Below are 20,142 nucleotides of genomic sequence, written 5' to 3'. Positions count from 1 at the left end.
AAATGTTAAAATATTCATTCTCTCGCTCAACTGAAACACTAAGTACCAACAAGGAATGTTAGAGCTTAAATTAGTCTAATCCGTTTAAAATGTAAGATCATACATAATCTGACAATTTTTAACCTGTATTTCACAAAATTGTTGGTGAGTTTCCCATGTTATTCCTGCGTTGAAACCTTCAGTGCCTAATGCATTTTGATTTTACTTGAAACCTTTGTATCCGAGGCCTTTTGTATTTTGATGTAAATATCCCGTATAATTCATCGAGAGAATCGGAAGAGACTCGAAAATAAGAAGAAATCATGTAATTTCCTCGGTAAATTTGGCAACGTATAAACTTTCGAAGCCGTAACCTGGTCACGTGAGTGTAAGAGGTTTGAAAGCCACCCCGGAGACCGCGCGGCCGTTATCGAATTAAAGCTTTGTCACTTAGCCAACGACCACCAAACACCCGGACAACTCACCAATCAACTTTTCACCGGCGAAAAAACACTTAACGCAACTCCTTTCACGCTCCATACCTGCGTTGTCAAATAATCCGAGGAGCGATTAGCACTCCATCAATCGTTTTCTCCCAAATTTTTCCGGCTGGAAGCGACTCTTGCGACTCAAATATGGGAATCATTTTTTCTGATGGAAGTAACTTTAGTAACTGCCAGTCGTTTTGGGAAACTTTTGTATCGGCACACGGTGGATCGAGTCAATAGGAGAGGTCGAACAAAATTTAAAAACGCTAAATGCTTATAACTCTGTTCTTACACAAATTTAAGGTTCTTAAAGTGGTTTCATTGGTTTTTTCGTAAAATTTCCTTTTGTTACCACCCCTTGAAATATAAAACGTAACGAAATAAACATCAAAATTTGCAGTTTTAGTCAAAAATTTCATGACCGACCTCTCTAATTGACTCGATCCACTGTGCGGCACTTCAAGGCCCACGATTGCTTATTGAGATTTTTCCCGATTACCGAAAGTTTTAAACAGCACGATGAGACATGAATACATGAAACTGCGATTATTTGTACGGTTAAGATAGGGCTATGTCTTGTCTTGTCGTGCTGACGTAGTTTCAAAAATCGACTCGCAAAGTTTGATTGCTTTACTGATCCCATTTTCGAACTTTACAGTTCATGTTTTTTCTTTGCATCGATGCTCGAGCGGCAATGTTGCCAATTAGGATCAAATTTTAACTTCGATGAACGTATATACTCGGCAGTATAAATGTATAACACTTAACGTCCAGCAGCCTGATTATTGAAATTTTGTGTTTGTCAGATCGACATAGATGACATAGGTTAAAAGGCGGAGTTTGATTGGTCGGCTATGTCTCGTCGCTGCTTGATCGTACCTTTGTCAGGTGGAATGGACGACATACTGTTGGAAACTTAAGAGGTGCCTTTAACTTGTCGAGAGTTCCACCCGACAAAGGCACGATCAAGCAGCGACGAGACATAGCCAACCAATCACACTCCGCCTTTTAACCTATGTCATCTATGTCGATCTGACAAACACAAAATTTCAATAATCAGGCTGCAGGTGGTTTAAACATCTCTTGCTGAGCCTTATACGAAGTCAACATTTTTTTTTAAGTAATCATTTTTATGCGTTGTCAAGAATAGGTCTGCTCTAATAAAAGGACCAGTAGATCCGTCGCGATAGTCGCATAATTGTGTGTTGATGGTTTAAGCATATAGATTACCGAAAATAAATAAGGTCCGTCCAAACGCTAAATTTTTACGTCCAATATTATCGGAGATGTCGCCCATCAAGAAACGCGGCGTATTTCATCTTTCACCTAAAAGCTCATTCCTTGGTTTCTTCCACCTTGGCGTCGTCCATGTTTTCTGTTGAGCAACCTGCCCATCAAAACTTCTTCTGTTTCAATGGGTGTCATCTCCGTTAATATTGGAAGTAGGGACTTGGCGTTTGAACAGATCTTATCATATTTTGTCTTAAGTTGAAACCAGCATACCATGATTATGTGATTTTGCGTAATTTTGCACATTCCTGGAAATTTAATTTTCTACTGAAGGCCGTAGTATCAAGGTGGATGACGTAAATAGGTCGGGTGGGTTTTCAGTTCGAGATGGACCTTATAATTTTTCTCTCATCAATAAGATTCAAAACTCGAAACGCGGTTCTGTGTCAATCGCAACTAGCCTTTAAGGAAATTTTACACCACGCTGGAGGTAAACTTTGCCGTGTTTAAGAAAAACAACGCATCAACTCATGGAGTTTCTCCTGTAGTTAAGTCGTTCTTGCCTAGCAATGCTACCGCGGTCGATGGACTTGTCAGCGGTGCTCCTGAACTTGGTGGATGGGAGCCGAGCTAGCAGTTGCCAGATCTCACATCAAATGTTTCCAAGGTGGTTATAGATGGAAGTAGGAATGACTCTTAGATGAACATATAGCAATTTTCCTGGTGGAAGCTTATCCTCGAGTTTTTCTCTTTAACCATAGTCGCATCACTGAAAAAAAATTAAGGTGGAAAAAAAAAGTGAAGTTGATACAACATACTGAATGTAAAAAAAGTGTGCGAGAACTCACAAAATGCTGAATTACCCGCTACGGCAGTTAGTTTTACATCGTGACATTGCTAAAGTAACTGCTGTAGCAGTTAATCTAGCATCTTGCAAGTTTTCAGCAACACTTTTTTACACATCCATGGATGTGCTGAATATCAATTTCCCCTTTTGTTCCGCGCTGACATTGCATGAACGGTCAGCTAGAGTGCGATTAAGTCTTGACGATGAGAAGTGATGTCCTTTGATGTGTAGGAACCTCTTCAGAACAGTAATGATTGTCGACGGTTTTTTAATCGCCCATCTCTAAATCTTGAAAAAAAATCCTGTAAAGCGAGTCAAATTAACAAATAACCTCCGCTTGTTTGCGTCAAGAACAGCATACAATTATTCTAGCTTCACGGATTGTGCCTGAAGTATCCTAAAAATTGAAGGCGTTTGGTGAATCGAGTGCGTCTCGGACTTTTCATGAATCGGGCGGTTATGATTTTGATGAAATTTTGACGAGGAAAATGTGTCGCTCTAGTGTATGATTTCTTATCCTACTGTTATGGAATTTCAGTAACTTGCCGTTTTTCAATGCCCACCTTCGACTTGAATCTTGAAAAAAAATGCTATGAACGAGCCACGTATTAACAGAAACCCTCGCAGACTCGGGTCAGGGGCAGCATACAATTATTTAAACGTCATGGATGTGCCTGAAGTATCCACTAAATTGAAGGCGTTTCGGTGATCGGCGCGCTGACTTTTCATGAACGGTTATAATTTTGATTAAATTTTGACGAGAAAATGTGCGCTCTAGTGTAAAACTTCTTATCCTACCTGTAATGGAATTTCAGTACCTGGTTTTTAAATGCCCACCTATAAATCTTGAAACAAAATCCTGAAAGAGAGTCATCTTAACAAGGAACCTCCTCCGACTTGGGTCAGGGGCAGCATACAATTATATAAACGTCATGGATGTGCCTGAAGTATCCAAAAAATTGAAGGCGTTTTGAAAATCGAAGTGCAGTCTCGGACTTTTCATGAACTCGTGACCGGTTATGATTTTGATGAAATTTTGACGAGAAAACTAGTTCTGTAGTGCATGATGTTTTATCCTGCTGTTATGGAAATTGAGTAGAACTGCACCGGTTTTTCATTGCCCACCTTCGAAGTTGAATGTTTAAAACAAGGCTATGAACGAGCCCATCATAACAAGGAACCTTCGCTGATTCGGGCCAAGGGCAGCATACAACTATTTTAACTTCATAAGCGTGCCTGAAGTATCCAAAAAATTGAAGGCGTTTTGATGATTGACGCGCAGTCTCGAACTTCAGATGAATTCGTGGCCGGTTATATTTTTGACGAGACAGCTAGATTTATAGTGCATGGTTTCTTATTCTTCTGTAATGGAATTTGAGTAGAAGTGTACCAGTCCTTCAATGCTCACCTTTGAATCTGGAACAAAAAGTCAATAAACTAGCCCTCCTAACGAGGAATCTTCGCTTAACTGGGTCAGGATTCGAAGGCTCGCCTGTAGACTTTTTGTGCAAGATTCAAAGGTGGGTATTGAAAAACTGTTACAATTCTACGCAAATTCCATTACAGAAGGATAAGACATCATGCACTGCAAAACTAGTTTTCTCGTCAAAATTTCATCAAAATTATAACCGGCCACAAATTCATTAAAATTTCGAGACTGCGCGTCAATCACCAAAGCGCCTTCAATTTTTTGGTTACTTCAGGCACATCTATGAAGCTGACTCAGGTGCAGCATGCGACTATTTTAACTTTACAGGTATGCGTGAAGTATCTAAAAAATTTAAGGTGTTTTGATGATTGGCGCGCAGTTTTGGGCTTTCTATGGACTCACGACCGGTCTTAATCTATATATTTAATATCCTAAGGCCTTTTTTGGCCTCCTACAGTTTGTGCTAATTTTGATTAAATTTGTTTGAGGAAAAATGTGATGTAGTGCATGATTTCTACAATGTCTGGTATGCCACACTGGAAAAAAAACAGATTGGATCTAGAGTCCAGACTCTTGAAAACATTGACAAGAGAAAGGACTCTTGATTCAAGCAGATTTAAGCTTTAATAAAAGGAAATCCGCTCAAATTAAGAGGCTTGGTTCTTGATTTAAGCTTAAATCTAATTGAATGAAGAGTATTTTTTCTTCTTGAAGTTCATAAGAGTCTGGACTCTAGATTCAATGTGTTTTCTCTTCCAGTGCACTCAAATTCAACAGTCCAAAATGGATCAGTAGACTGTGCCGTCTGGACTTTCCAGAAGTCCGAGCAACGAGACACTCGATGCAGTGTGCGAATCGGCAAAAGCGCGTTCGGGGCGGATGGCGAACGTCCAAATGGCAAAATCGCGGGCCAAATTTATGCGGTGCCGCGCCGGCTGCCACTGACTCTAACCACCCGACCCGCACCCCGACGCAACTCGTCTTGCTCTCGAGCCACTCGCGTGTACCGACAAGTACGCGCCACTCGCCGCAATATGCTTCGTAGTCGTGCATCTTGAACCGCTCCTCCAAAACAACACGAAGAACATTTTTTATTATTTTTTTTCTTATTTTTGAAGGCGTCACGACAGTAAAAACAAGCGGGAAAGTTCTAATACTGTCGTATTAGAAAAGCGCTCAGGTTTTAGTAAATATTTTTAGTGAAGAAAGGACGTATAAACTCCGTCGACTTGGCTGAGAAATGGAAATAAAACATCAGCTGATAGCAAACAAAGGTTACCAAGGAAACCGTAAACGCGTATTTTCGTTTCCCGAAAATGAGCTCACCGTTGAGCTCATCAGGCGCGTTTTTTTTAGGCTTCATTTGAGTTCAACGATCAATTTCGATAAGAATTACTCTACCGCTAAGAAATTCTCTTATACATAAACGATCGAAACTACCTGCGCATTACGTTAAAAGCATAAAATACAGTTTTCACAGATTTATCTATTTTAAAAATGGACCCCCCCCCCCCCCCAAAAAAAAGCCTACACATCGATGAGCTGGTGCGCCATTTAAACGAATTAGCACTAGTATACTAGTACTCTAGAGGCAAAGTCGAAATCAAAAAGCGCTGCCTATCGGCTGAGCGCTTAAAAGCGGGAAAGCTCGAATACGTTCGTATTAGAGAAGCGCCCAGCTTTTTTCCATCCAGGCGCGTTTTTAAGATCCCCGATGAAGATGAGCACCGTCGTGATGAAAGAACTCGCACACCAAAATTTCAACGATCAATTGGACGTATTTCTACTAAACAGACCTATGTGGAAGTGAGAAATATGGGGTGTGCTCGTTAGTCTCTGGCCGTAAGAGTGAATGAGAATAATTGTGCGCCGGTGACGTCAGCGGGAACGAGACCGGTCTCCGCGGTCGCCGCCGTCCGCCGGCCTCCGCATAAACTCATGAGCCCTGTCCACAAGGCTCTCTTGGCATGCCCGCGGCTCATGAGTTCCGCATTCAGTTCGCACATAGGTCTCTTTGATAGAATGTAAAATCCCGCTTTTCCAATGGGCCTGTTGCAAACTTTTGCTAAGCAAAAATAAGAGTTGTTTCTTGTAGATAATGCCTCAAAAATCACGATGAGCGCATCGGCAAAGTCTGAAATGCACTCATAAATTCACAATCTGCGTAAGAAATTTGCGTTTTTTTAAGCTTCCCGCTTCAAAAACGATACTACGGCATAGGTGAACATTTCGTTAGAGGAGTCGCTCCATCGTCGGCGATATTCATCATGGCCGACGCTTGCACGCAGTTCCGCGCGTAATTCAAGGAGAGTTCAAGGTCAATCAATTCGGGCGTGGAAAATATGAACGTTAACACACCGATTGTTATCTGGTCCAATCCAGTTCAGGTGTTATCTCGTCCCATCAAACGTGTTTTGGCGGATTGGCGTCGGCTATGATGATTATTGCCGACGATGGAACGACTCCTCTTACAAAATGTTCATCTGTGCCGTAGTATCGTTTTTGAAGCGGGAAGCTTAAAAAAACGCAAATTTCTTACGCAGATTGTGAAGTTATGAGTGCATTTCAGACTTTGCCGATGCGCTCATCGTGATTTTTGAGGCATTATCTATAAGAAACAACTCTTAGTTTTGCTCTAGCAAAAGTTTGCAACAGGCCCATTCTTCAAAAGGAATCACGCCCACTTTTACATTGCTTCTTATGCAGCTTCCAAGAGCACACCCCATATTTCTCACCTCCACATAGGTCTGTTTGATAGAATGTAAAATCCCGCTTTTCCAATTCTTCAAAAGGAATCACGCCCACTTTTACATTGCTTCTTATGCAGCTTCCAAGAGCACACCCCATATTTCTCACCTCCACATAGGTCTGTTTGGTAGAAATAAGTCCAATTTTGAAAAAACCACACCACCGCTAAAAAATACATTTCAGAAAAATTACTATCGTCCTCCGCTGTTGACATCAGAAGCTTTAAGTAAAGGTATCACAGATTAATCTATTCTAAATGTATTAGGCCTCTTTCTGTCGTCGAGTTGTTGAGCTGTTGCGCCATTTGGACGCATTACCGCTAATATACTAGAATCCTATAGGCAGGTTCCCTATCGGCATTTTTATCGATGACTTTTCATGAACGGTTATAATTTTGATTAAATTTTGACGAGAAAATGTGCTCTCTAGTGTATGATTTCTTATCCTACCTTTAATGGAATTTCAGTAACTGGTTTTTAAATGCCCACCTTTAAATCTTGAAAAAAAATCCTGTAAGAGAGTCACCTTAACAAGGAACCTCCTCTGACTCGGGTCGGGGCAGCATACAATTATATAAACGTCATGGATGTGCCTGAAGTATCCACAAAATTGAAGGCGTTTCGATCCGCCCGCTGACTTTTCATGAACGGTTATAATTTTGATTACATTTTGACGAGAGAATGTGTGCTCCAGTGTATGATTTCTTATCCTACCGGTAATGGAATTTCCGTAACTGGTTTTTAAATGCCCACCTTTAAATCTTGAAAAAAAAAAATCCTGTAAGAGAGTCATCTTAACAAGGAAACCTCCTCTGACTCGGGTCAGGGGCAGCATACAATTATATAAACGTCATGGATGTGCCTGAAGTATCCTAAAAATTGAAGGCGTTTTGATGATCGTGTAGGTTTTATATTAAGTTAAGGTGTATTTGGAGGTCTTGATGACAAGACATTATGCTCGTTATTTGTGCGCGATACTGCTGCTACATACTACCCACTTCTGTGTGCTCTTTAAAACTTTTTTGATCACCCACTATAATTTCATGAAATTTTTCTGTTTTAGGATAACACTCGCGGCCAGGAATTAGTGGATCTAGTTTTTCGTCACTTGAATCTGCTTGAAACCGCCTACTTCGGGCTGCGCTACATCGATGCCAACAATCAAACGGTAAGAATCTCTACGGACGTGATAACGCTTCCGAATTTTCTGTAATTTTTCTTTGCCTGATGAATATTATCGCTTTTAAATTTTCAAAAAGTGCTACCCTACTCAATTGGAAATTGTTTTCTCGATACAGCTGGAACATAGTTCCGTTTAGTAAATCTAAAATCCCGCTTTTTCAATGTTGCTAAAGGAAATAATCCCACTTTTACATTATTTTTTATTCATCTCACCACGAGCACACCTCATGTTTCCCACCTGCACATAGTTCTGCTCGGTAGAAATACGTCCATTTTCAAGCAGGAATACCCTATATCTTCCTTGTGAATAATTCGAGAGTAAATATTTAAAAGCTTTGAAATGTAGTTCCGTTCTTTGACAAAATACATCGAAACTCCAGACGGAACGAAGCTTTTTCGGCAATTCGGCAACAAGCTGACGAATTCTGATTGGCGAGGACGGAGCACAAAAGATTCAGATGTTAGCAAGATGTAAGACGTCGTCGGCTGGTGAATGGCGATGGGCCGTGAATAATTGGGGATGAAATGAGGGGGTAGGGGGGCGGGGGAAGGGGGCTAATTAATAATCATGTCGTGCGGCGACAACTCAGACGGCTCTCGGAGAGGGTGCGGGGATTGGGAGGCGAATTTGTCAGACGACCTCTCGTTAATTGCGACAAATTCGCGCCATCACCCCCGCTGCTTACGATTTATGATAGTGCCACTGGGGAAACGAGGAAAAAATCTTCGATTAGAATGCTCGTTGAACGTTAGGCAATGTAAGCGAACGTGTAACCGTTGCCTCGATTTTCTTTATCCAGCACCGAGGGCCACACACTCCCACAGTGGTCGCTAGGCGGCCCAACCTCGATGGGCGCTTTGCGTCTCCGACATTACAATTGAATCGGTTCCTGTGAGAGGGGGTTAAGTCCAAAAACTCATGAGCCTCAGCGTCCTGAGTGATCAACGAAAACCAGAGCTTATTAGCTCTTGGACTTAATCTCGTCTAACAGAAACCAAATCAATTGAATAATGGTTAAATATCTCTAAACACAATGAAATGTTCAGAGATTTTTCAGTAAAACGGGAGGAAAAACTGAAATATCTCATAAAAACATTGAAAAGTTTGTGGAGGTGAATAATGGCTACATTCAAACATTTTTAAAATGTTGAAAAGTCGTTTTTTAATCATTTCAAACAGATTCCAAAACAATAAAAGACATCAAAAGGCAATTTAAAGTTTTAAATATGTTTTTTAATGGTTTTAAACACATTTTGAACATTTTCTTTTCGTTCTTTCCACGTTTTTTTTTTCGTCGGTTTTCCACAACATTTAAGAAACCGATTAACACCGATTTAAGAAAGATGACCTTTTCCCCTGTTTTTCTTTGACTTTCGTCTGAAGATCCCTCAAAATTTTCCATCCTTCCACATTTTGGGGGCTTTTCCACATTTTCATCGGACATTTTCTGCACCCCTGACTTTCGAGCACCCTATATTTTAAATGATTTTCCGGAAAAATCCCCCGGATCTTCCTCTGATGGGGTTATTTCAGAAAAATTTCGCTCAGAGCACGAAGTATGCTATGGCCTGCCCCCTGATTCCATCACCTTTTAATGGAGATGTTGCAAGTGTGAGGGATTTGCGATTTGACTGTTGATTCTTATGTACAAGTTGGCGAGAAACACGATGGTGCCACTGCTTTTCACTGAAATCATCTCCCAAGCTCCAAAAAAGCTCTCAAAGTGAGGCCAAAATGGAGGGGATATCCCACCCTACCCTGAGAGTCCACCTCTACATCAAGACAAACTCTCCATGCAAAGATAGGGAGCAAATACATTGACAGGGCTGCCACTTTATTTGGGGAGTCTAAAACTGAAAACACGGCATCACTGCTAATGTATTTGCTCCCTATCTTTGCATGGAGAGTTTGTTTTGATGTAGAGGTGGACTCTCAGGGTAGGGTGGGATATTCCCTCCATTTTGGCCTCAACTTGAGAGCTTTTCTTGAGCTTGGGAGATGATTTCAGAGAAAACCAGTGGCACCATCGTGTTTTTCGCGAACTTTTACATAAGATTCAATGGTCAAATCGCAAATCCCTCACACATGCAACATCTCCATTTACATCTCGTCTACTGAAAAATTGCAAAACCGGCAACGATGAAATTAGAAAATTTACAGCAACATCAAGCAGCTCCTGTTTCTGGGCCTCGGTTCTTTCCGTCCAGTGGCGTGGCGTGAATAATCGATTATCGATATCTCGCCATTTGAAGCTATGATACAGAATTGATTACTAAGGTGTTCGCCGCGAACACCCTGATAATCGATATTTTTTCATTGGTTTAAATGGCACAACAATCGATATATCGCAATTCACGCCATGCCACTGTTTCCGTCAGCTCCCATTCTTTGCGATCAATTTCCCGTTCGGGGAGTTTCTCACTTGTTGAAAATTGTTATTTCTGCTTGATTCGTAATTAGTCTACAAACACGACGTGATGCGATTCGTTGAGGAGGTGTCAGGGAAAGACGGGGAGCAAATTGGGGTTCTTTTGTTTCAACCCCTCCTCCCTTCCCTCCCCCCTCCCATTCTCTACTCGTTACTTTGAATCATTATTCTCTATTTGCGTTATTCTAACCCGCCGACGCCGCAGGCCTTGTTGCGTGTTTATTGAATTTAGAGTCGTATTTTCTACTTACCCTCTCGAATTAAGCCTGAGGAACATTTACTTGATTCAAGAAATTTTCTTGAATTCGCCGCCGAAGAGAAATCAATATTGAATAAAGCAGAGAAGATACTCATATCAAGAAGAAAGTCTCTTACGTCAAGGAGAAACCTTCTTAATTCAAGCAATTTTATTTTTGATTGAGAAGGAAATTTTTTCGACGGCAAATTCCAGAAGTTTTTCCGAGTTTCATGATGAAAGTCCACAGCATACTTTCGTGTCCGCAGATTTTGTGTTGAGATCTTGCATTTTGTTTCCTACCAGAAAGACCCAACATATCTTCTCTGGCTCGTTGGAATTTGGTGAGGACAACCTCAAAACTAGATGTATTTCTACCAAACAGAACTATGTGCATTATGACGTGAGCCCTGTTATGCACATATTTTTATGGGTCTCAAGGCTCATGTCTTAATGCACATAGTTCTGTTTGACAGAAATACGTCCAAGTGAGTCAAGTCTCTGAAGGAATCATGTCAAAAAGAAAAATCCACGTAGGGGCTGTCCCTAAATTATGAGACTCACTTTTCCGCACGGAGGAAAAAAACTTCGTGCGTGGGACCCGAAGTTTAGGTCATATGGATCTCTGAAGTTTTCGGATTGAGCATCCGAACACTTATGGTCCAGCTGCTGAGGTTTGGATCACGCATCTGAAACTTCAGCTCTTACATCTGAATTACTTCGGTTCAAACATCTGAAGTACTTCAGATGTGTGATCCGAACCTCGACGGCACCTAAAGTGCTCAGATGCTCAATCTGAAAACTTCAGAGACCCACATGACCTAAACTTCGGGTCCCACGCATGAGGTTTTTTTCTCCGTGTAGTGCCTTTTTAGGCATCCTTATTGGTTCCTTCCTACCTTTTGTAAAACGCTGATGATGACCAATACTTGTCATACCATATTCATCAATCAGATACCAAGATCCCGCTGATTTCCTGATGTCCGCTGAGCATGACCCATCAAACGAAACGCCCCAGTCGGCGAGAGTAATTCGATCATGTAACAAGAGGCGGATGGGATCTCGGATCTGAACCCCCGGCACGAACCGATAAACGTCACCGGTGACCATCGGCGGTGATTGGTGATCGCGCGGGTCCGGCGGCACGCGCCAATTACGGCCAAACCAGTTTTCTTTTTTCGCGAGCGCGAGTACTCGAGTTACCGTACGCGTGTCGTCGCCATGGCAACCGAAGAGGCCAAACGCCAACGCCCGCCACCACTAGAGCTTTAATTAAGATCCCAACAGCTGGTCTTTTAGTCCTTTGCGCGGCCGCCTCGCTTCGCCAGGAATGTTAACTAAGTCCACAGCTTTGCACACGTAAAAATGTTGCGGGAGCATGGGAAAAAGTGTGATCGAGTGTCGTGTCTGACGTGACGTCATTCGTTATTATGAGCAGCTCTCGTTGAGGTGATTCTAAGTGATGAAGGGACGAGATCCACTGCGGCACTTCGTTGCTGCACAAGCTGTGCCTGTTGGAAGGCAATAATGAACTTATTGCAAACTTCCGCCAGATCAAGAAGAGGAGTTGTTTGTTGTAGAGAATGTCTCAAAATTCACGATGAGCGCATCGGGGAAGTCTGAAATACACTTCTAACTTCACAATCTCCGTAAGAGATGTGCGTTTTTTAAGCTTCCCGCTTCGAAAGCGAAACTACAGCGTAGGTGAACATTTCATAGGAGGAGTCGTTCCATCCAACGCACTCATGCGTAAGGGATGGATGGGCCGTACTTTCCCGATACGCTCATCGTGATTTTTGAGCCATTTTTCACAAGAAACTTCAAGAAACAACTTGATTTTGCTGTAGCTAAAGTTTGCAACAGACCCTTTTTAAAGACGTAGAAAAGTTATGCACTTTTTGCACCAAATTTCTTGAAAGTTGTTGGGTTTTACATAACTTTTACATTCCCTAGAATTTTCCGGATATTGTGTGTTTCATAGATCCGCAAGATTACCGCAAGAAGGAGACTTTTACGTCCGAAAGGAACATTTTTCTATCAAGACATTTGACAGACGTGTGTTTCCTCTTACTCTAAAAATAACAGTAAAGCACTACGATTATTATTCGGGACTTGTCTCATTTTCCAAGTATTCCACTTTCATTCCGAGCGAATCCCAGACCTCATTAAGACGAAGTCTCGGACTTTCAGAGGAGAACGTAATGGCTATCGTCCGAGACTAAAGACGGAACCTTCATTTCGGACTTTCATTTTTACGTGCTCGGACATTGCACTCCACTCTAAAAACGTCGAACCTTTAGACAGCCGTGCCAATAAAAAATGCCGTTTGAGCCCTCAGACGTTGCCAAATTTCCTCCAGTCAAACCAGAATTTACTGAAAAAATTGTGATTTTTTGTTTCCAAAATTTTTACACAATTTTGTACGCAATTTTATCTAAAATGTCTAAAAGTTTAAAAGAAGGAAAAATATGCATGTTTTTCTTAAAAAATAAAGTTTTTACCCGGGGAAATTTGGCAACTCTCGAATGTTCATACGGCGTTCTTCCTTAGCACGGCAGTAGAGAGGTCAAGAGGAATGACCCTCAACCCCCGAACCTTCTCGGAATCCTGCGGCTTATCGCCGAAGTGCCAAACGGTCCATGAGGGGGAAAAGTTTAAGAGTCGGGCGGATTAGTAGTCTGTTTCAATTTCCATTCAAGTACTTACACTTATTATATCCAAGTGCGTTCTTTATCGATATATTAGTCGATGCACGGCTAAAATTGAGATCACTTTTGGGTGCAACGTATGTTCCTGTATAAATTTGTATGAACAAAAAGTTGGTTGAACCTTGAACTAACAGAGAAAATATGCCTGAGTAACAGAGCTATGCTTGATACGACCTATGAAGGATCAACACCTTCTCTTCGCTTTTTTTTCCCGCCATTTTAAGGCCAACTTTATTTATCGTTGGGAGCCAGATTAGAATCGGTATTCTTACAGACGTTTAATTTATTCCGAATACATCGATTTACCAACCAATTGCAGGTTATTTCTAATGAAATTAATAGAATCTGTCCCTGGAACCCGAAAAATGCCAATCAGCTAGACTGATTATCCTCATTTTTCGGCACCCTAAAAGCGTTTTTCAAGATTTCATCTCCATCATCATCCATTTGAACAACCATCACTCATTATTATAATTATACTGAGACACAGATCCCAGTGTTAAAAACCTCACAGTGAAATTCGGTGTACAGGGTATCCTACAGTTAAATGCTAATATTTCCTGTAGATATTTTTGGGATCAAAATAAGACTTTTTTGTTTCATTAGTTGTCGAAAAACTCCCCTGCTCCTTTAAAGTTACAGCCCCTTAAAGTTTCGGCCAAAAAAATGTTTTTCTTGGTCGTGACAACTGTTATGAATAAGAATGCATTAATCATTGGCTCTTTTGGGCGCTTCTGGGTACCAGATGCGCCCTTTCCAGCCGTTCGACTCCCCCGATGTAACATGTACTATACTACATACCGTTTTGCCTTATGGGTAATGACGCCATTCTGGTACACCCGGGAAAATTTGATTTTTTTCTGCATCTGGTATTCGTAAAAGTTTTCGTGAAATGTTTTGCTTTTAAGCATAACAATCTCGCACGGACGTATTACCTGGTTAAACTATTTTGGGGCTTCGTTATGCTTAAATGCCTCATATTCGAGGTTGTAGTTTCAGATTGATTCGAAAAAATCACGAACAGTCACGTGATCTCTTCATTTTAGTGACGTATTACTGTGCTATTTTGTGATTGGTTCATTTTCTCGGCGCAGCATCGTCAAGCGTCAGCTGTTTGCGGCTCTGGGTTGAAGGTTTAAGGTTATGTCAGAGAGAATAGAAAGTTAGAGGCCCGACTCGATGCTAGGTAATTGAAACAGATGCGCTCGCAGCGCGCTCGCTGGCAACGTACGCAACTACTATTTTCTATTGTTTTCCAGAGACTAGCGGCGGGTATGTTGCTGCCGGACCACCTTCACGTAGGCAATTTGTTATACATCGTCCGTCCGCAATACTCTCGCTTGGCCGTATGAAAACGTTCCTCGCATGCGCAGTGTTAAAGAAGCGCCCTCCAACGCTTTGGCGTTGGAACTGCTTGTTTTGGTTTTTACACGCTGAACTTATTTCTGACCTTTACAAGACCGAAATCACATTCTAAGGAAGGTTGGGGACTCGAGGAGCTTGGATACTTGAAAGGAGCATTTTTTTGGTGGAAAAGTTATAGAATTTAAAACTATGATTTTGATTCCAAAAGTCAATACTTAAAAAATTGTGCTGAACTTTGAAACAGTCTGTATATTCAACGCATATCATTACCTCACAGCAATCTGAACAACATACGAGTCGACCGGTGTGGAAGCGTAAACCATGGGCTATCGTTAGTTTCCCTAACTATGGTAAAGAATCGATCAGTAAGGTGTTCTCGACAATCGATCCTTTTCCATAGGTTCAAATGGCTCATCAATCGATCCATCGAAAATCGCAACACGCCAAGACTTACGAGTCGATGTAACTGGTCCGCAAAGGGCAAGGGCCAGCATTAAGATCTCAGTTCGGGCTGCGACAGGCTGATTTGTTCGGGCATAAATCCAGCTCGGGGTCAAGGGTCGTCGCCCGGGGGGGGGGGGGGGGGGTACAGGGGCTCGAACTCGGGTCCCCGGGTTCGTGAGCCGGGCACGGTGCCAGGGAAACAGCGGCCTATTCGCAGCTTATGACTGTCCCCCTCGGCATTAATCCTGCCTTGCTTAGGAAGAACGTCGTATGAACCTGCAGACGTTGCCAAAATTCCATTGATAAAAAACCAATTTCCTGGTGAACTCATGAATGTTTTTCTTCCGGTTTTTCGGATAATTTGTTTCGCAATTTCACCTGAAGTTCCTAAAAATATCGAGTAAAATAGGTAGATGGGTAGATAGGTAGATAGGTAGATAGGTAGATAGGTAGATACGTAAATAGATAGTGTTTTATTTGACCCAGAATTTTGGGTTTATAAAACGAGTTCTTGGCATTTTCTAAGGTAGAAAAGTTTAAAATTTTGAAAATATTACAAATAGCCTTTTTACAAAAATGACAAAAAGTTACGTATTTAACATTTCCCTGATTATCACTGTATTCTTAATTTTATTCGTTTAGAATGAACGACCTTACTTTCATTGTAGATGCCATAAATAAATACGTTGCTGTTATATGCTCAGCTTTCGGAGATTTCTTTAGAATCGTCATTGATCTTGGAAAGTTGTAAAAATAAAAGTTTTCTATGCCATTGTACGTAGGGCATTTAAATTACACATCATTTTCTTATGAATGAAAAAGTGTCGAGTAAAAATATTTATATTTTCCCCCCAAAAATACACATTTCATAAAACTAGAAGGAAATTTGGCAACTCTGGAATGTTCATACGGCATTTTTCTTCAGTACGGCAGAATGGGTCGTGGCTATGGTGCCTTGTTATGAATATCAAAATTCTCAGCTCGAGAGTCTTTCGTTCCACCTAGTGTCCATCAATACTGCGTATAATTTAACGCTTTCTTCAAAGTGTGATTACGTTTTGAACAAGTTCTAATGTCTGATTGGACCCAGAGTTAATACATTAAAAGGTTTACACCAGTGGCTAAGCATGATAATCGACTATCGATCCATTTGAAGATATAGTAAAGAATCGATGGTGTTCGTTGCAAACGCCGCCATAATCGATTCTTTCCATAGGTTTGAATGGCAGATGATGAGGCTCCAAAAAAGTTCTCAAAGTTGAAGCTGTAATGGATGGGATATCCCACGCTACGATGAGACACCACCGCTATTTTTAGTTCAACTTAGTCACTGGAGATTTTTTTTTTAAGTCCCTCAAAAGCCTCTATAAGTCCTTTATTCCAGTTTGAAAAACGTACTATGAACCCTGTGAAATGAATATCAAAGAGAGCTTTCCAGGAATCGTTAGTGAAACGCAGGCGCTCCTCTCTCCGAGATCTGCGGAAAATGAGTTTGCTGCCGTGCTACGGAAAAACACGTTATGATTATCGGGATGCCGCTAAATGGACTGAGTTAAGCAGAAAGGAACCAACCCACATTTTGGAAAAAATTGAGTTATGAGTGGTTTTAAACTCAACCACTGCTCTACTATCTATCGCCAAAAATTCAAAGTTTTTGTTGGAGCAAATTTTGCAGAAATTGAACTTGAAGTTTAACTTTTACATTGAGTCTTATGCAGGAGCTAAACTTTAAGCCTCTTTTTCTCGGTTCGATCCCGATGTGGCTTGGTTCCTTTCTGTTTAACTTCGTCCAAATCTTCCCCCTGAAAAATTCAATTCGATGGAATTTTATAACCACTTTCCCTTAAAATTTTCGCGTGTTGTCGATTAAATTGCGAATGAATTTCGACTTGTCCGATGTCCGTACTCTCCCTATATAGGCACTCCAATCCTCCCTATAAAGCTGCCTTGCTAAGGAAGGAGTCCGTATGAACATTCGAGAGTTGCCAAATTTCCCGGAGAAAAACCTTTATTTTTTAGGAAAGTTCAGCATATGTTTCCTCTAAACTTTCAGATATTTTAGACCAAATTGCGTACTAAATTGTACAGGAAACAAATAATCACATTTTTCTCAATAAATTCGGTTTTTACTGGAGGAAATTTGGCAACGTCTGAGGGCTCATACGACGTTTTTTCTTAGCACGGTAGAAAGGGACTTTCGTCAGGGGTTGGGCTGCGTGGGGTAAGGGACCAGTCCCCCACTTTTATTAAGATGTAAAGAGAAATGGAATCAGAGATGAAGAGGAACACTAAGTTAGCGAGATGCGAGGACGTAAACTTGGGACTCCAGTGCCGGGGGGGGGGGGGGGGGGGGGCATCGAGATGTTTGGAGAAGCCAAATCCCTAATGGAGACTTTAAACCGCGTGCGGTGCGGCTTGTTTGTTGAAGCAGCATCTTACGAAGACGACGATTTGTATTGTGTCAACGGTGTTGCACATTAGTCGCGGAAAAGCGCTTTCATGCTCCATACACAACCTAGAGTTAGAGTACCTTATGCAGACAGAGTATGACCATTCTGTGCCGGTTTCTCATTGGTCACGTGAAAAGAGGCTGAGACGATGTTCTTGCGGTCGTAAATAAACAAACAAGATGGCTGCTATCAGCAAGCAAGTTTGAAGTTATGCACATCTCACATACTCCTGTGATAAAGGCGAAAGGCAATTTTATCGTGTTTTCATGTATTTTTCATGTGTTACTCGTAGATATGCAAGTTTAAATTGTTACTGCCGTATAATTGAAATTTTTTTTCAATTTTTTTTTGTCTGGCCATTCGTATCATTTTACTACAGGAAAACTGTGCCGCTTTTTGATTGGTCAACGAGTTTTTAGGCTTCATGGTGCTCTTACGGCCGTAAGTAAACAAACAAGATGGCGACTCACCGTAACGTTGATAAGAAGCTAAAATTTGAAAAAAAATTTCAATTATACGGCAGTAACAATTGAAACTTGCTTTTCTACGAATAACACATGAAAAACACATGAAAACTCGATATAATTGCCTTTCGCCTTTATCACAGGAGGATGTGAGATGTGCATAACTTCAAACTTGCTTGCTGATAGCAGCCATCTTGTTTGTTTATTTACGGCCGCAAGAACATCGTCTCAGCCTATTTTCACGCGACCAATGAGAAACCGGCACAGAAATGGCCATACTTTGTTTACTTACGGCCCTAAGAGCACCATGAAGCCTAAAAACTCGTTGACCAATCAAAAAGCGGCACAGTTTTCCTGTAGTAAAATGATACGAATGGCCAGACAAAAAAAAAATTGAAAAAAAATTTCAATTTTACAGCAGTAACAATTTAAACTTGCATATCTACAAATAACACATGAAAAACACATGAAAACACGATAAAATTGCCTTTCGCCTTTATCACAGGAGGATGTGAGATGTGCATAACTTCAAACTTGCTTGCTGATAGCAGCCATCTTGTTTGTTTATTTACGGCCGCAAGAACATCGTCTCAGCCTATTTTCACGCGACCAATGAGAAACCGGCACAGAAATGGCCATACTCTGTCTGTAAAGGTACTCTACCCAGAGTCCCTTTATACTGAGAGTCAAGACAACCCCCGTCCACCTTCATGGAGCCACAAACGGGAATAAAGATTACACAAATTGAAAGTTTTTCGTAATCTTTGATCGGCCCATTCTCAAATTCCTTTTCAAATTCAATTTTCCCGTGACCTACGTAAAATAAAACGTTAAAATCTTAATTAGGAGTTAATTTCAGTAATTATCAATGCGATAATCGTATTTTACGTGAATTCTGGTCATAAATCATGTATCAGAATGCTTAAAAATCATACCTTGTCTAGTGGTCCATTGAAATACTGTTTGGAAAAGAGGGTTTTCGTGTGGTCTCAACGATAGATTCCTTCTGCGATTTAAGAAGGTATTTCTGTTGATCCAATCGAATATTTCTCTGGATGTAATTATGGGTTTTTTTTTTTTTTTTTTTTTTTTTTTTTTTTTTTTTTTTATACCAAAATAATGAAATTTATTTTTGGTGCATTTTTAGCTCATAGTCCAAAGATGGTCTCCATTTCTACGATCAGTTCGGTTTTGACTGGATACTCGTTTTCCTCCAGAAAAATTTTCCTTCCGAAAATGGAGTTTTTGGGCAAATTTAAATTTTGAATTTCAGCAGCCAAAAAGCCTCTCGGGCACTGAACTGAGGGGCTAGCGTGATAGGAGAGTCAGTGAATCAGTGAGTGGACAATGCATATTTATTTTATTATTTAGATAGTGCCTTCATAGCATCAATAATTTATTCTATAAGAGTAATATTACGTTAATATTAATTCTACACGCAAAAATTCTACATCAATGATCAAAATAACATATAAAAAAGCTCAACTCACAAAAATACAAACTATATATCACTGGAATTCTTATAATGAAATGTTGATGAGAAAACAATTGCTGTATAGTAAGCTTAATCCCTCACCCTATCTGGTAGGACATTTAACTAAAATTGGACTGGTTTTTCAATGCCCGTCTTTGAATTTTGAAAGATAAAAGTTTATAGATCGAGCCTTTAAACGAGGAACCTTCGCTGATTCGGGTCAAGGGCAGCATACAACTATTTGAACTTCGTGGATGTGCCTGAAGTATCCACAAAATTGAAGGCGTTATGAAAATCGAAGTGCAGTTTCGGACTTTTCATGAACTCGGGGCCGGTTATAATTTTGATGAAATTTTGACCAGAAAACTAATTTTGTAGTACATGATTTCTTATCCTTCTGTGATTGAATTTGAGGAGAATTGTACCAGTTTTTCAATGCCCACCTTTGAATCTCGAACAAAAAGTCTGTAAAAGAGCCCTCGAAACGAGGAACCTTCGCTTAACCGAATCAGAATTCGAGGGCTCGCCTGTAGACTTTTTGTGCAAGATTCAAAGGTGGGTATTGAAAAACTGGTACAGTTCTACATAAATTCCCTTACAGAAGGATAAGAAATCATGCACTGCAAAACAAGTTTTCTCGTCAAAATTGCATCAAAATTATAACCGGCCAC

At 40.7% G+C, this 20,142-nt stretch overlaps 1 protein-coding gene across 4 annotated transcripts in view; it reads left to right on the top strand.

Annotated features, from left to right (window-relative positions):
- The window catches only part of LOC109038050 (uncharacterized), a 434,551-nt gene that overhangs the window by 295,493 nt on the left and 118,916 nt on the right, over positions 1-20,142 (top strand). For all 4 annotated transcript variants that reach the window (XM_072305518.1, XM_072305517.1, XM_072305516.1 and 1 more), the window contains one exon: positions 7,784-7,888. In XM_072305518.1, the coding sequence (XP_072161619.1) occupies positions 7,784-7,888 (105 nt within the window). The remainder of the gene's footprint in view (positions 1-7,783; positions 7,889-20,142) is intronic.

The sequence above is a fragment of the Bemisia tabaci genome, chromosome 10, assembly GCF_918797505.1.
Source record: "Bemisia tabaci chromosome 10, PGI_BMITA_v3".
Lineage (NCBI taxonomy): Eukaryota > Metazoa > Arthropoda > Insecta > Hemiptera > Aleyrodidae > Bemisia > Bemisia tabaci.
This window is presented reverse-complemented; position numbering and strand designations above follow the sequence as displayed.